The 17392-nt window shown below is 42.2% G+C and overlaps 1 protein-coding gene across 1 annotated transcript; it reads left to right on the forward strand.

Moving 5' to 3' along the window:
* Positions 1-10817: 10817 nt before the first annotated feature.
* On the forward strand, positions 10818-15886 carry bscl2 (BSCL2 lipid droplet biogenesis associated, seipin). The gene is made up of 9 exons (XM_090186754.1): positions 10818-11149; positions 11415-11496; positions 11646-11789; positions 12007-12141; positions 13483-13580; positions 13750-13891; positions 14012-14084; positions 14166-14246; positions 14870-15886. Exons 1-9 carry the CDS (start codon positions 10941-10943, stop codon positions 14875-14877), a joined length of 972 nt encoding a protein of 323 aa, XP_090042880.1. The 5' UTR covers positions 10818-10940; the 3' UTR covers positions 14878-15886.
* Positions 15887-17392: the final 1506 nt, after the last annotated feature.

Raw genomic sequence — 17392 nt, forward strand, 5'->3', positions numbered from 1 at the left:
CCCCACATTATGATGCTGCCACCACCATGCTTCACCTTAGGGATGGTGCTAGGTTTCCTCCAGAAGTGACAATTGGGATTCAGGCCAAAGAGTTCAATCTTAGTTTCATCAGACCAGATAATCTTGTTTATCATTATCTGAGAGTCCTTTAGGTGCCTTTTGGCAAACTCCTAGCAGGCTGTCATATGCCTTTTACTGAGGAGTAGCTTCCGTCTGGCCACTCTACCATAAAGACTTGATTGGTGAAGCACTGCAGAGATGATTGTTCTTCAAGAAGGTTCTCCCATCTCCACAGAGGAATTCTGGAGTTCTGTCAGAGTGACCATCGGGTTCTTGGTCACCTCCTCGACCAAGGCCATTCTGCCCCGATTACTCAGTTTGGCCGGGCGGCCAGCTCTAGGAAGAGTCCACTGCTTTCTTGGGGACCTTCAATGCCGCATATTTTTTTTTGTACCCTTCCCCAGGTCTGTACCTCGACACAATCCTGTCTCTGAGGTCTACGGACAATTCCTTCGACCTCATGGCTTGGTTTTTGCTCTGACATGTACTGTCAACTGTGGGACCTTATAAGGACAGGTGTGTGCCTTTCCAAATCATGTCCAATTCATTGAATTTACCACATATGGAATCCAATCAAGTTGTAGAATTATCTTGAGGATGGTCAAAAAAGATGCACCTGACCTCAATTATGAGTCTCATTGCAAAGGGTCTGAATACTTTTGTAAATAAGGCATTTCTGTTTTGTTTTTTTTATAAATTTTAAACATTTCTAAAACTATTTTTTTCTTGGTCATTATGGGGTATGTGTGTAGATTAGGGCTCCCGAGTGGCGAACTGCATCTCAGTGCAAGAGGCGTCACTACAGTCCCTGGTTCGAATCCAGGCTGAATCACATCCGGCCGTGATTGGGAGTCCCATAGGGCGGCACACAATTGGCCCAGCGTCGTCCAGGTTTGGCCGGAGTAGGCCGTCGTTGTAAATAAGAATATGTTCTCAACTGACTTGCCTAGTTAAATAAAGGTTAAGTGAAATTCTCTTTTTTTTAAGATTGATGAGGGAAAAAAATACAAATTCAACCATTTTAGAATTAGGCTGTAACGCAACAAAATTTGGAAAAAGTCAAGGGGTCTCAATACTTTCTGAATGCACTGTACATACAAAAGTAAGTGGACAGCCCTTCAAATTAGTGGATTTGGTGTATAAAATCGAGCACACCGCCATGCAATCTCCATAGACAAACACTGACAAGTGACTTTCAACGTGATACCGTCATCGGATTCCACCTTTCCAACAAGTCAGTTCATCAAATGTCTTCCCTGCTAGTGCTGCCCTGGTCAACTGTAAGTGATGTTATTGTGAAGTGGAAACGTCTAGGAGCAAAAACGGCTCAGCTGCGAAGTGGTAGGCCACACAAGCTCACAGAACGTGAACACTGAGTGCTGAAGCACATACCGCACAAAAATTATCTTGGTTGCAACTCTCACTACCTGGTTCCAATCTACCTCTGGAAGCAGCGTCAGCACAATAACTGTTCGCCAGGAGCTTCATGAAATGGGTTTCCATGGCCGAGCAGCCGCACACAAGCGTAAGATCACCATGCGCAGTGCCAAGCGTTGGCTAGAGTGGTGTAAAGCTTGCCGCCATTGGACTCTGGATGCAGTGGAAACATGCTTCACCATCTGCCAGTCTGACGGACTAATCTTGGTTTGGCAGATGCCAGGAGAACGCTACCTGCCCCAATGTATAGTGCCAATTGTAAAGTTTGGTGGAGGAGGAAGAATGGTCTTGGGCTGTTTTTCATGGTTCGGGCTAGGGCCCTTAGTTCCAGCGAAGGGAAATCTTAACGCTACAGCATACAATGACATTCTAAGACGATTCTGTGCTTCCAACTTTATGGCAACCGTTTGGGGAAGGCCAATTTTTCAGCATGGCAATGCCCCCGTGCACAAAGCAAGGTCCATATAAAAATGGTTTGTTGAGATTGGTGTGGAAGAACTTGACTGGCCTGCACAGAGCCTTGACCTCAACCCCATCGAACACATTTGGGATGAATTGTAACGGCAACTGTGAGCCAGGCCTAATTGCCCAACATCAGTGCCCGACTTCACAAATGCTTTTGTGGCTGAATGGAAGCATGTCCCCACAGCAATGTTCCAACATATGGTGGAAAGCCTTCCATAATAGTGGAGGCTGTTGTAGCAGCAACTCCATATTAATGCCCATGATTTTGGAATGAGACGTTCGACGAGCAGGTGTCCACATACTTTTGGTCATGTAGTGTAGCTAACTATGAGGCTATACTTAATGTTTTGTCATAGAATGAGTCCCTAATCCTTTATCTTTTACAGTTTCATATCTGTCTTGTGTGTGTGTGTATGTCTAATTGCTCTCTCACATGTCCATTGGCCGTGTAGAAAAAAGTCCTAAAACTCATTGTATGATGCACTAGAAATTATATTCCTAGAAATTCCTAAAGCAGAATGATTTATATCTTCCGAGTTATGTAGATTTGTATGGTGCTTTTGTATTCCGTATCCATCTGCATTAAAGTCTCAATGCTATTTTCTTCTATTTTACAGCTTGCTACAGAAATATTATTAAAGACCGGCCAGCACATTATCAGGTTTTAAACTTGCAGTAGACAAAGAAAAAGTAAATTAGCTAGAAATTAATGTTATATTAAGGGATGTAACAAATATATTTGTATTCTGTACTTGTAAGAATCCCCATTTAAGGATCCCCATTAGCTGCTGTCCAGCAACATTAAGACAGTTATATACAGTTTAAAATATTACATTTCTGAACCCTGTACCCAATACATTTAGTGTATTCCCTCAGGCCACAACTCCAAATCAAATGTATTTATATAGCTCTTCGTACATCAGCTGATTTCTCAAAGTGCTGTACAGAATCCCAGCCTAAAACCCCAAACAGCAAGCAATGTAGGTGTAGAAGCACGGTGGCTAGGAAAAACTCCCTAGAAAGGCCAAAACCTAGGAAGAAACCTAGAGAGGAACCAGGCTATGTGGGGTGGCCAGTCCTCTTCTGGCTGTGCCGGGTGGAGATTATAACAGAACATGGCCAAGATGTTCAAATGTTCATAAATGACCAGCATGGTCAAATAATCACAGGCAGAACAGTTGAAACTGGAGCAGCAGCACGGCCAGGTGGACTGAGGACAGCAAGGAGTTACCATGCCAGGTATTCTTGAGGCATGGTCCTAGGGCTCAGGTCCTCCGAGAGAGAGAAAGAAAGAGAGAAAGAGAGAATTAGAGAGAGCAGACTTAAATTCACACAGGACACCGGATAAGACAGGAGAAGTACTCCAGATATAACAAACTGACCCTAGCCCCCCGACACATAAACTACTGCAGCATAAATGCTGGAGGCTGAGACAGGAGGGGTCAGGAGACACTGTGGCCCCATCTGATGACATCCCCGGACAGGGCCAAACAGGAAGGATATAACCCCACCCACTTTGCCAAAGCACAGCCACCACACCACTAGAGGGATATCTTCAACCATCAACTTACCATCCTGAGACAAGGCTGAGTATAGCCCACAAAGATCTCCGCCACGGCACAAACCAAGGGGGGCGCCAACCCAGACAGGAAGATCACATCAGTGACTCAACCCACTCAGGTGACGCACCCCTCCCAGGGACGGTATGAGAGAGCCCCAGTAAGCCAGTGACTCAGCCCCTGTAATAGGGTTAGAGGCAGAGAATCCCAGTGGAAAGAGGGGAACCGGCCAGGCAGAGACAGCAAGGGCGGTTCGTTGCTCCAGAGCCTTTCCGTTCACGTTCACACTCCTGGGCCAGACTACACTCAATCATATTACCCACTGAAGAGAGGAGTCTTCAGTAAAGACTTAAAGGTTGAGACCGAGTTTGCGTCTCTCACATGGGTAGGCAGACCATTCCATAAAAATGGAGCTCTTTAGGAGAAATCCCTGCCTCCAGCTGTTTGCTTAGAAATTCTAGGGACAATTAGGAGGCCTGCGTCTTGTGACCGTAGCGTACGTGTAGGTATGTACGGCAGGGCCAAATCAGTGAGATAGGTAGGAGCAAGCCCATGTAATGCTTTGTAGGTTAGCAGTAAAATCTTGAAATCAGCCCTTGCCTTGACAGAAAGCCAGTGTAGGGAGGCTAGCACTGGAGTAATATGATCAATTTTTTGGTTCTAGTCAGGATTCTAGCAGCCGTATTTAGCACTAACTGAAGTTTATTTAGTGCTTTATCCGGGTAAAAGTATAGCATTGCAGTAGTCTAACCTAGAAGTAACAAAAGCATGGATACATTTTTCTGCATCATTTTTGGACAGAAAGTATCTGATTTTTGCAATGTTACGTAGATGGAAAAAAGCTGTCCTTGAAACAGTCTTGATATGTTCGTCAAAAGAGAGATCAGGGTCCAGAGTAAGGCAGAGGTCCTTCACAGTTGTATTTGAGAAGACTGTACAACCATTAAGATTAATTGTCAGATTCAACAGAAGATCTCTTTGTTTCTTGGGACCTAGAACAAGCATCTCTGTTTTGTCCGAGTTTAAAAGTAGAAAGTTTGCAGCCTTCCACTTCCTTATGTCTGAAACACAGGCTTCTAGCGAGGGCAATTTTGGGGCTTCACCATGTTTCATTGAAATGTGTGTCATCCGCATAGCAGTGAAAGTTAACATTATGTTTTCGAATGACATCCCCAAGAGGTAAAACATATAGTGAAAACAATAGTGGTCCTAAAACGGAACCTTGAGGAACACCGAAATTTACAGTTGATTTGTCAGAGGACAAACCATTCACAGAGACAAACTGATATCTTTCCGACAGATAAGATCTAAACCAGGCCAGAACTTGTCCATGTAGACCAATTTGGGTTTCCAATCTCTCCAAAAGAATGTGGTGATCGATGGTATCAAAAGCAGCACTAAGGTCTAGGAGCACGAGGACAGATGCAGAGCCTCGGTCTGATGCCATTAAAATGTAATTTACAGTGCCTTGCGAAAGTATTCGGCCCCCTTGAACTTTGCAACCTTTTGCCACATTTCAGGCTTCAAACATAAAGATATAAAACTGTATTTTTTTGTGAAGAATCAACAACAAGTGGGACACAATCATGAAGTGGAACGACATTTATTGGATATTTCAAACTTTTTTAACAAATCAAAAACTGAAAAATTGGGCGTGCAAAATTATTCAGCCCCTTTACTTTCAGTGCAGCAAACTCTCTCCAGAAGTTCAGTGAGGATCTCTGAATGATCCAATGTTGACCTAAATGACTAATGATGATAAATACAATCCACCTGTGTGTAATCAAGTCTCCGTTTAAATGCACCTGCACTGTGATAGTCTCAGAGGTCCGTTAAAAGCGCAGAGAGCATCATGAAGAACAAGGAACACACCAGGCAGGTCCGAGATACTGTTGTGAAGAAGTTTAAAGCCTGATTTGGATACAAAAAGATTTCCCAAGCTTTAAACATCCCAAGGAGCACTGTGCAAGCGATAATATTGAAATGGAAGGAGTATCAGACCACTGCAAATCTACCAAGACCTGGCCGTCCCTCTAAACTTTCAGCTCATACAAGGAGAAGACTGATCAGAGATGCAGCCAAGAGGCCCATGATCACTCTGGATGAATTGCAGAGATCTACAGCTGAGGTGGGAGACTCTGTCCATAGGACAACAATCAGTCGTATATTGCACAAATCTGGCCTTTATGGATGAGTGGCAAGAAGAAAGCCATTTCTTAAAGATATCCATAAAAAGTGTTGTTTAAAGTTTGCCACAAGCCACCTGGGAGACACACCAAACATGTGGAAGAAGGTGCTCTGGTCAGATGAAACCAAAATGGAATTTTTTGGCAACAATGCAAAACGTTATGTTTGGCGTAAAAGCAACACAGCTGAACACACCATCCTCACTGTCAAACATGGTGGTGGCAGCATCATGGTTTGGGCCTGCTTTTCTTCAGCAGGGACAGGGAAGATGGTTAAAATTGATGGGAAGATGGATGGAGCCAAATACAGGACCATTCTGGAAGAAAACCTGATGGAGTCTGCAAAAGACCTGAGACTGGGACGGAGATTTGTCTTCCAACAAGACAATGGTCCAAAACATAAAGCAAAATCTACAATGGAATGGTTCAAAAATAAACCCATCCAGGTGTTAGAATGGCCAAGTCAAAGTCTAGACCTGAATCCAATCGAGAATCTGTGGAAAGAACTGAAAACTGCTGTTCACAAATGCTCTCCATCCAACCTCACTGAGCTCGAGCTGTTTTGCAAGGAGGAATGGGAAGAAATTTCAGTCTCTCGATGTGCAAAACTGATAGAGACATACCCCAAGCGACTTACAGCTGTAATCGCAGCAAAAGGTGGCGCTACAAAGTATTAATTTAAGGGGGCTGAATAATTTTGCACGCCCAATTTTTCAGTTTTTGATTTGTTAAAAAAGTTTGAAATATCCAATAAATGTCGTTCCACTTCATGATTGTGTCCCAATTGTTGTTGATTCTTCACAAAAAATACAGTTTTATATCTTTATGTTTGAAGCCTGAAATGTGGCAAAAGGTCGCAAAGTTCAAGGGGGCCGAATACTTTCGCAAGGCACTGTAGTTCAGTTACCTTAGCATTCTTGGGAACAGGAACAATGGTGTCCATCTTGAAGCATGTAGGCACAGCAGACTGGGATAGGGATTGATTGAATATGTCCATAAACACACCAGCCAGCTGGTGTGCTCTGAGGACGCGGCTAGGGATGCCGTCTGGGCCGGCAGCCTTACGAGGGTTAACACATTTAAATGTTTTACTCACGTTGGCCATGGAGATGGAGAGCCCACAGGCTTTGGTAGTGGGCTGTGTCAGTGGCACTGTATTGTCCTCAAAGCGAGCAAAGAAGAAAGAAGTTGTGTAATTTGTCTGGGAGCAAGACGTCGATGTCTGCGATGGGGCTGGTTTTCTTTTTGTAGTCCGTGATTGACTGTAGACCCTGCCACATACGTCGCGTGTTTGAGCCATTGAATTGCAACTCTACTTTGTCTCTATACTGATTATTTTCTTGTTTGATTGCCTTGCGGAGGGAATAGCTACACTGTTTGTATTCGGTCTTGTTTCCAGTCGCTTTGATTAAAAGTGGTGGTTCGTGCTTTCAGTTTTGCACGAATGCTGCCATCAATCCACGGTTTCTGGTTAGGGAAGGTTGTAATAGTTACAGTGGGTACAACATCACCGATGCACTTGCTAATAAACTCGCTCACCGAGTCAGCTTATATGTCGATGTTGTTGTCTCATAACAATCTGAATACTTATTTCTGTTTTTGTTTTTTTATACATTTGCTAACATTAAAAAAAACGCTTTTTGTTTTGTCATTAGGGGGTATTGTGTGTAGATTGATGATCATTTGTTTTATTTAATCCATTTTAGAATAAGGCTGTAATGTAACAACATGTGGAAAAAGTCAAGGGATCTGAATACTCCGAATGCACTATATTTGCCATTCCTTTAGCCTCATCCCTCTCAACCATACCGTTTTTCAATTCCTCACCAATCCATGAGAATTTAACAATTTTTACAGTCATTTTTTTAATGGGTGCATGCTTATTAGTAACTGGAATAAGCAATTTCATAAATGTGTCAAGTGCAGCATCTGGTTGCTCCTCATTACACACCACAGACCAACAAATATTATTTACATCAACAACATAGGAATCACAACTAAACTTATTCTATGACCTCTTATACACTATATTAGGCCCAGCCTTTGGAACTTTGGTGTTCCTAGATATGGCTACTATATTGTGATCCCAACATCCGATGGATTTGGATACTGTTTTAAAGCAAATTTCTGCGGCATTAGTAAAATGTGATCAATACATGTTGATGATTTAATTCCTGTGTTGTTTGTAACTACCCTGGCAGGTTGACATAACCTGAACCAGGTTGCAGGTACTAGTTACATTTTAAAGCTTCCTCTTGAGTGGGCAGCCTGATGAAAGCCAGTTAATATTTAAATCACCCAGAAAATATACCTCTTTATTGATATCACATGCATTATCAAGCATTTCACACGTTATCCAGATACTGACTGTTAGCACTAGGTGTTCTATAGCAGCTTCCCACCAGAATGGACTTTAGGTGAGGCAGATGAACCTGTAACCTTATTACTACAACATGATTTAACATGAGGTCATCTCTATGCTTTACAGGGATGTGGTTCTGAATATAAACAGCAACATCTCCACTTTTGGCATTTCTGTATTTTCTGTAGATGTTATAACCATGTATTGCTACCACTGTATCAAAGATATTATCTAAGTGAGTTTCAGAGATCGTCAGAATATGAATGTCATCTGTTACTAACAAATTATGGATTTCATAAACCTTGTTTCTTAAGCTACATATGTTAACGTGGGCTATTTTTCACACTTTTCTGGGATGCTTGCTTGTTTTCATTGCTTTACTGGGAAGCTTAGCAGAAATAGACATGTTCATGCTATTTATGTTTGTGCAGGGTGAGCTGCACACAGTGGACTTCCTAGGGCACACCGCCTCAGTGCTAACAGTATAACTGTTAACAGTATAACTAATTACAATAGCTGTGTCATCGACATGTGTATAGGTGGCAGGGAAGTCACGCGCAGGAGAATCAAACTTGGTATAATGGAGTAGTTTAATAACTTAAAAACACAGCTCCAAAACCATAATACATAATCAAAGCAAAGTGGGTACGAGGACCCAACGCGCACCAATGCAAACTACATGAACAAACAAACAATATCTGACAAGGACATGAGGGGAAACAGAGGGTTAAATACACAACAGGATAAGGAATAGGATTGGAACCAGGTGTGTAGGAAGACAAGACAAAACCAATGGAAAATGAAAAATGGATCAATGATGGCTAGAAGACCGGTTACGTCGACCCCCGAGCACCGCCCCGAACAAGGAGAGGCATCGACTTCGGCAGAAGTCGTGACAAGCTGTAGGATCAGTAGAGGCATTAATGTTTTTGTTATGCCTAACTGCTCTCTCACATGTCACATGTAAAGAGGGAAAAACAGAAATAGGCCTATAATAGTTTTTACCCGGTAAGTTGACTGAAAACAGATTCTCATTTACAGCAACAAGGGGAGAGGAATTAGCCAATTGGAAGCTGGGGATGATTAGGTGGCCATGATGGTATGAGGACCAGTTGGGAATTTAGCCAGGACAGCGGGGTTAACACCCCTACTCATACGATAAGTGCCATGTGACCAGAGAGAGTCAGGACACTCGTTTAACATCCCATCCAAAAGACCGCACCCTACACAGGGCAATGTCCCCAATCAATGTCCTGGGATTTTTTATTTATACCAGTTGAAAGAGTGCTTCCTACTGGCCATCCAAAACGACTTTCATCAGTATCAGGTCTCCCCTCCAGGACCAACTCTGCTTAGCTTCAGAGGCAAGCCAACGGTGGGATGCAGGGTGGTATGCTGCTGCACTAGAAACCATATTCCTATAAATTCTAGAAGCAACAACGTCTCAGCCATGATGTGGTAGGCCACACAAGCTCACAGAACGTGAATGCCGAGTGCTGAACCACGAAGCACAACAAAATCAGCTGTCCTCGGTTGTAACACTCACTACCGAGTACCAAACTGCCTCTAGAAATGCGTTTTCTGGAGTGATGAATCAGGCTTCACCATCTGGAAGTCCAATGGAAAAATCTGGGTTTGGCAGATGCCAGGAGAACGCTACCTGCCCCAATGCACAGTGCCAACTGTAAAGTTTGGTGGTGGATAAATAATGGTCTGGGGCTGTTTTTCATGGTTTGGTCTAGGCCCCTTAGTTCCAGTGAAGGGAAGTCTTAACGCTACAGTATACAATGACATTCACAGCGATTCTGTGCTTCCAACTTTGTGGCAACAGTTTGGGGAAGGCCCTTTCCTGTTTCAGCATAACAATGCCACCGTGCACAAAGCGAGGTTCATACAGAAATGGTTTGTCAAGATCAGTGTGGAAGAACTTGACTGGCCTGCACAGAGTCCTGACCTCAACCCCATCGAACACTGTTGGGATGAATTGGAACGCCGACCAGGCCTAATCGCCCAACATCAGTGCCCAACCACACTATTGCTCTTGTGGCTGAATGGAAGCAAGTTCCCACAGCAATGTTCCAACATCTAGTGGAATGCCTTCCCAAAAGAGTGGAGGCAACTCCATATTAATGCCCATTGTTTTGGAATGAGACGTTCGACGAGCAGGTGTCCACATACTTTTGGTCATGTAGTGTAGCTAGCTATGAGGCTATACTTAATGTTTTGTCATAGAATGAGTCCCTAGTCCTTTATCTTTTACGGTTTCATATCTGTCTTGTGTGTGTGTGTATGTCTAATTGCTCACTCACATGTCCATTGGCCGTGTAGAAAAAAAGTCTTAAAACTCATTGTATGATGTACTAGAAATTATATTCCTAGAAATTCCTAAAGCAGAATGATTTATATCTTCCGAGTGATGTAGATTTGAATGGTGCTTTTGTTTTCCGTATCCATCTGCATTAAAGTCTCAATGCTATTCTCTTCTATTTTACAGCTTGCTACAGAAATAATATTATAGACCTGTCAACAGCTCATTATCAGATTTTAAACTTGCAGTAGACAAAGAAAAGATAAATTAGCTAATAATTAATGTTATATTAAGGGATGTGACAAATATATAGATATAATTCCGTACAGCAGTTCACTTAAATGAGCAGGCCAATGTTGGCATTGTTGAGTGGGCGTCTTCCAATGAACAGGACGCCATAACCTTCAAAATATAAACTCATTTTCCAAGTAAACAGAGAGAGAGAGAGAGAGAGAGGAAGAGATAGCGAGGGGCTTTTGACAGGAGCCACAGGAATAAAAGGCAGTGAGATCTCAGCGAGTGCTGAGGAACGTCTGGAAAGAGTCAGTTCTGGGTTGGTCACCATGGGTGGTGTAACGGGACCAGTTTTCCTGTGGCTGCAAGTTGTGTTGGGGGTAACTCTCCACAGAGCCCGTCGTACTTTACTGCAGGCTGCTATCCTCTTCTGCGTTTTAGCGCTGCTGGTCTGGGTGGCCGTCTTCCTCTATGGTAGCTTCTACTACTCCTATATGCCCACCGTCAGCTTCTCTACACCAGTGCACTACCACTACAGGTACTGGGAGACATCATGGACAGTTTGTTTGGTGCCTTTTTTTCTTCAAATTGAAGTAAAATCCAGTCTTTCTACTCCTTTCACTCACTTTGAATTTATTATTTTAAAAACAAATAATTGCTTTTGCATTAGCATTTAGCTACACTTAACAAAATGCTCTATGCTGTTGCACCTGATTTTTATTTTGTGCTGTTAGTACCATGTCAAGGTAAAAAGCATAGGCCCATAACGTCACACCTTTTTTCCTGGCCGCTGTTTGTTCTAGTTCCGACTGTGATGCTCCCAATTCCGTCCTCTGCTCTTTCCCTGTGGCTAACATCTCACTGCTGAAGAATGGCAAAGACCAGGTATGCTCTTCACACATAACCATCGTTTCCCTCACCCCGTCTATCCTGAGGTAGATGCTAATATAATTACAATATGCTAAGAAATGATCGCTGTAGTCAGGTATGCTCATTGTCTTTCACAGTATTCTATCCCTCACTGTCTTTCCTAGGTTATGATCTATGGTCAGCCATATCGAATCTCTTTAGAGCTGGAAATGCCTGAGTCGCTTGTCAACAAACAGCTTGGCATGTTCATGATTAAGATGTCTTGCTACACCAACGATGGCCAGACAGTTGCAGCTGTGGTGCGCTCTGTGAGTGCTAAAGTGCCAAGTTTATTCTGTTTGTCTTCCTACCAAACCCCACTATTGAGCCTCTCCAAGCGTTTCAGCGCCAGTTTGTTCTTGGTTGAACATAACGTGTCCGTTCCTTCCGTTTCCTCCCCACATAAAATATCCTCTCATACTTCACAATGTGATGTATTCGATTATTGTGGGGCCCTCTGAGTGACTGTTTTCTTTCCTCCAACAGGCTATGCTGCACTACCGCTCTAGTCTTCTGGAGACCTTGAATACTTTACTGTTCTCTCCTCTCCTGCTAACTGGGATGACGGAGCAGAAGCAGCTCGTTGAGGTTGAGCTCTTCTCACACTACAAGGCCAATTCTGTAAGTGCTGTTTGTGGTTGCCTGTGCATGTCAAATATGTTTTCCTCTCCCACAGAGCTTGCACTTAGTTCACTGTGCCCTCTTACTGAATCAGATCATCATGATCTTGTGATTACCATTTGCAAGTTATCTGTATATTTTTATTTATTTAGGGGAGGTGGTAGATCAGCTTTAATATTGCAGATTGTGGCTCCATCAATGTAATGCTCTGCATCATCTATATTTTTTTTGTAAATATATAAATGTATGTTTTTTCCTTTATTATTTTCCCCTAACCCTTCCACCCCTCCCCCAATTGGAGTAAACTAATGGACAACAACACTTAGGCTTCTACTCCCAGCTTATACATACTATATTCATTTTAGGGACACAGTGTATTTTACAATAGTTCTCTTTTGTCCCATCACCATCAAGTTTTGATTTCTATTTGTCACACCCTGATCAGTTCCACCTGTCCTCATTATTGTCTCCACCCCCTCCAGGTGTCACTTGTTGTCCCCAGTGTATTTATCCCTCTGTTTCCTGGTTCTCTGTGCCAGTTTGTTTTGTGTGTTTCTATGTCAACCAGCTGGTTTCCTGTTCGTCTGCGGTTTGCATTCTCCTTTTTCTGGTCCTCCCGGTTTTGACTCTTGCCTGTTTCTGGACTCTGTACCCGCCTGCCTGACGATTCTGCCTGCCTTGACCATGAGCCTGTCTGCCACTGTACCTCCTGGACTCCGATCTGGTTTTTACCTTTGGTCGTGGACAGACAAATTGTCTTGCCTACTCCTTTGGATGACTAAACATTGCAAGACTCCAACCATCTGCCTCCTGTGTCTACATTTGGGTCTTGCCTTGTGCCGTGATCCTATTTGCAGTGTCTTTTTCAATTGTGCTGTTTCACACAAGCTCTGAACCTATATACATTTTACAGACACATATTTTGCATTAGTTATCTTGTTATTTTTAGTTCCACCCTTCAGCTCCACTCAACCCATTTCATTTTTATTTGATGTAATTCTATTTACTTGTGAAACCCTCCCTGACGAAGCATGCTTCCCTTTCAGCAGCATTTCATGTTCATGTGCTTTCAATTAAACCGTACTTGGACAGACCTCATTTGTTAAATAGTCCAGACAAATACAACCTGTCGGAATAAAATGTCCTCTTTCAAAGTAAGAATGAGTTTCCCATTTTATTAGACTTTTAATTGTCTTGCAAGCAAGACCACTTAGTCTTGCATTTGTTCAGTGCTGCAAGACTGGCCAACTCAGACTAGTCTTTTTAGGTAATAAGGTCAATATTTTTCTCTCTTATTATTGATCTCTGCTTCTCTCTACCTGTACATTTTTCTCACTACAGTATCAACCCACTGTTGGCGCTGTCATTGAGATTCAGTCTCAGCGGGTGCAGGTCTATTCAGTTCAGCTCAGGATCCATGCTTTCTTCACTGGCATCAGGTACCTTCCAATAGTATACATTTTTTTCTGTTTCAAATCCAGATTATTTGAGGCCCATAAGTCAAATATATGGAATGTCATTTGTTCTTACCTACTGTTGTATCTTTTTTGTTTTCCTCCTATTTCCCATCCTCTTCTATTCCTATATCTGAACCCTTTGTCTTAATAGATACCTCCTGTACAATTTCCCGGTGACGTCTGCAGTGATCGGTGTGGCCAGCAACTTTGCCTTCCTCAGTGTCATTGTGCTCTTTGGATACCTACAGTTTATATGGGGGGGACTTTGGCCTCCCGAGCAGGTCAGAGTCAGGGTAAGATGCGGTCTCATTTTCTCTGTAATAGGACATTCCCCATCTTTGTAGTACATCTATATCTTACATTAAAATATAACTGCTGTGAGGTGAACTTTGTTTTGTTTTTCTTGTCCGTAGGTTATGATGGGAGACACGACTCGCATGCAGTGGAGAAGAGAAGAGGCTCGGAAGCGCATGTCCTTCTCACAAAGTGAGTGAGTTCTACTCTGCAACAGGCATCACACGTATTGTGTAAAACAAACATAACATGGTTAATCTGAATGTGTTTTAGCTAAAATTCCCCAGAAAGACAATGATCATGTTGCTGAGCAGTTGGAAGAACCTAGACAAGAAGCATCAGTAATACAGAAAGGTGAGGGTGTGACTGTGTGAATGAAAGTGTATACACGAGTATATTAAACCAATATGTTGCCAAAACTTTTTTGGCAACCTGACCAAATTTACATAGAAATGTGAGTTATAAATGTGTAATTCTCATTGAAAGCAAGTCTAAGAAGCGATAGATCTGTTCTGTGCGCAGTGGCGATTTTAGAATGTAAATTTCAATTATGAAATTGATGAGCAAGCTAAGAATAACTTAGTCAATATAACTATTTGTTCACCATTTTTCAAATGTACAGCGACAGAATTCAGGACATGGGCCGTTCTTACAGTATTCTCCCTGTACACCAAGTCAGAACCGTAGGAAAAATAAAGGGGGCATATAAGCAGACACTGAAAGCTCTTACAATATTCAACAGGCTATAGGCTACATGTGCACCACCATGTCAGAACAGAAGTCTAAGTTATGAGTGGGAAAGGGACCAAAGTAGCCCATGTGCCTCACCCTAATAATAACAGCTTACTACACAACAAACATTTAGTATTATTTTCTTAGCTACAGTATACATATCTCCCCAGCATATTACATCATTTATGCAGCAGCATACAATACATTTTTGGACTCACCTTGTTGTGCTGTGCTCACTTGAACAGGAAGGTGAACTCACTGAAGTCTGAGATTTCCGAGTTTCCAGTTGTTTTGGATGCGGCAGAAGTCATGCTGGATTGACAACATGGCCAATGTATTCAACCTTTTCTGGCCTATGGTATTGCATGTGAATGTTTATCCTTTAAAGCTTGGAAAATAAACCCTTAAACTCAGACATGGACCACACACCCTCTCCAATGAGTAGCAGGCTAGTGATTGCTTTGCAACACTTGCAGTTAGCCATTGATTCCTTCCACACCACTCATTGTTGAATTTGTGATTTCCAACTTGTCTGTTTATGGCCGATGAGTACCGATACGGTTTATCTATCATTTTTCTTCATATGACAAGGATTGAAAAGGATTTGCCAGTAAATGATCGACTTGATTCATGATGATGACTGCTAGTCTAGCTTTCTAGCTAAGATTTTTAAAGAATCAGTCCAATCAAAGCTACGGTAGATATAACGTGATTTGACGTCATTTTATCTGTAGCCAATGACCTTGAGCCTTCTTGGATGGGCACTTCTAATGTAAATATGTGGTAGCACCCAAGGAGCTTCAATTTTCGAGCTATGTAGATTTTGTGATGATGTAGTATCCCCATGAGTGACAGAACACTGAGCCAATCACGGCACAACTAGATAACATCACCAACCCCTACACTCTGTATTTTCCCCACCACCACAAAAAGCACTCAGCTAGGCTGAAACACCTGCATTTTGGAGCTGCCTTACTCAAGAAAGGAAAAAGAGACCATGTTTGTTTTTGGCTTTATAAACTCATAGATTTAAAAAAAAAAAAATTGACATTATTTGCAAACTGATATGTGACATGTATTGATGGCAAAATAGGCAACAAAATTATTGTTGAAAATACAATATTTGGGGATATTTCAGTGATTTAGATGGTACAATGATTCTCTACTTTCTCTGCTTGTTTTATCACATACACTGAAATTAGGCAAACTATTAGAATTTTAGAAACCAGCTATTTTAAATAAACTGATGCTGATTTAATTTATACTGACTCGTCTCACAATGTGTTAGATTACTAGTTTAGTCACACGCTGGTTTGTACGTGAAGAGTAGTTGTGGATTCTGTTTATGTTTTGTGTAACATCATGCTATGAATGTTACCGTACTGTTTTTATGTTCAGCATAGTTGCTGTTCACATTTTATTGTTGCATTCTGTCTGGAGCTGGAAACACCAGATGTGATTGGTTCACTGAAGGAGCCTTCGGGTTTGCCGGTGTCAAACAGGTAACAGACTCTTTCAAATTTCTTGAGTCGTTTGTAGGAACCTTTTCACTATTATGATCATTTCTTCATTATCTTCTGACGGTTATTTAATGACCTTAAAAGTAGAGGATGGTGCCTCATTTCATTCAGCCTAACTCAAACTGTCTCTTCTGCCTCCCTGTATCGGCTCTAGAGTAGTCGTCAGATGAGCCCCCAGTGCTCCTGGAGGCTCTTCAAATTTACGAGACCGATGCAAGTGAAGAGGAGCCTGCTGATCTGCAGGATAGAGGTACAGTGGCGGGACCCAAGGTGCCTCAGCACAGAGACGAGGACCCTGGATGAGTCTATGAACCATGGATCATCGCTCACAAGTCCCTCGACGTGCCTTTCCCTTTCACGCAGCCACAGAGGCATCCACTGAGAGTGAATTCCCTACAGACAGCGACTCCAGATACCATCGCACACAGACTGTTTTTTTTTTGTTGTTGCCCGAAAGCAGCACAACAAGGCTCCGCGACAGAAAATGAACAATGTAGGAGGCAAGCGGTCAAAGAGGGGACCAGGATCACAGGCCTTGGACACGGAGCAACAGCAGGACGCGGTAATTAACCTCTCCAAAAAAGAGCTCACTGATGTGTAAGTCTCAGTCTTATCTTAGGGCCTCTCTTTTGTACCTACATGAACAGATAAACCATACAATACGAAAGTAGATCTGTTTCAATTATTTTGCAAGATTACATTTAAGCACATGTTTTCTCAAAACACTGTTTCAGGCCTAGAAACCCAACAACGAACTGGTACCCATTTTAAACCCAAAAGCAAATTATGTCCTATATTTAACAACTCCTCGATTAATACCTGTTGTAGTTTAGTCGAATGCATTCAGAAGAACAGGCCCTTAATGAACTAATGAAAGGTTCATCTTTGGTTATCAAACCTGCAGACAAGGGAGTGCTGTGGTCGTTTTAGACTATGAAAAATACAAAGAAGAGATTGAGACAACTCAGTAATGAACGTTTCTATAGGAAATTAAGTTTTGATCCCACACAGGTGTTCCAAAGGGATATATGCTTTAATCTTAAATAACCTTATCTCAAAACATGAATATGAATACCTTTGATGCAAATGTGCCATATGTCCATGCCTGTACATTTTTCAGAAATTACACAAACCTAAAACACAAGGCAATTAGCACTTTGTGACATCGGCTGATGTAAAAAGGGCTTTATAAATACATTTGATTGAATTATTCAGGCAGACCAGTGGTTGCAGGAATAGGCTCAATGC

This window comes from Oncorhynchus mykiss, chromosome 10, assembly GCF_057628025.1.
Source record: "Oncorhynchus mykiss isolate SJ-2025 chromosome 10, ASM5762802v1, whole genome shotgun sequence".
Classification (NCBI taxonomy): Eukaryota; Metazoa; Chordata; class Actinopteri; order Salmoniformes; family Salmonidae; genus Oncorhynchus; species Oncorhynchus mykiss.

Excerpts from the sequence above, each read along its gene's own strand:
- bscl2 (XM_090186754.1), top strand. The coding sequence starts at position 10,941 with ATGGGTGGTGTAACGGGACCAGTTTTCCTGTGGCTGCAAGTTGTGTTG. Across the intron at positions 11,150-11,414 it reads CCAGTGCACTACCACTACAG|TTCCGACTGTGATGCTCCCA; the intron begins GTACTGGGAGAC and ends TGTTTGTTCTAG. Across the intron at positions 13,581-13,749 it reads GCTTTCTTCACTGGCATCAG|ATACCTCCTGTACAATTTCC; the intron begins GTACCTTCCAAT and ends TTGTCTTAATAG.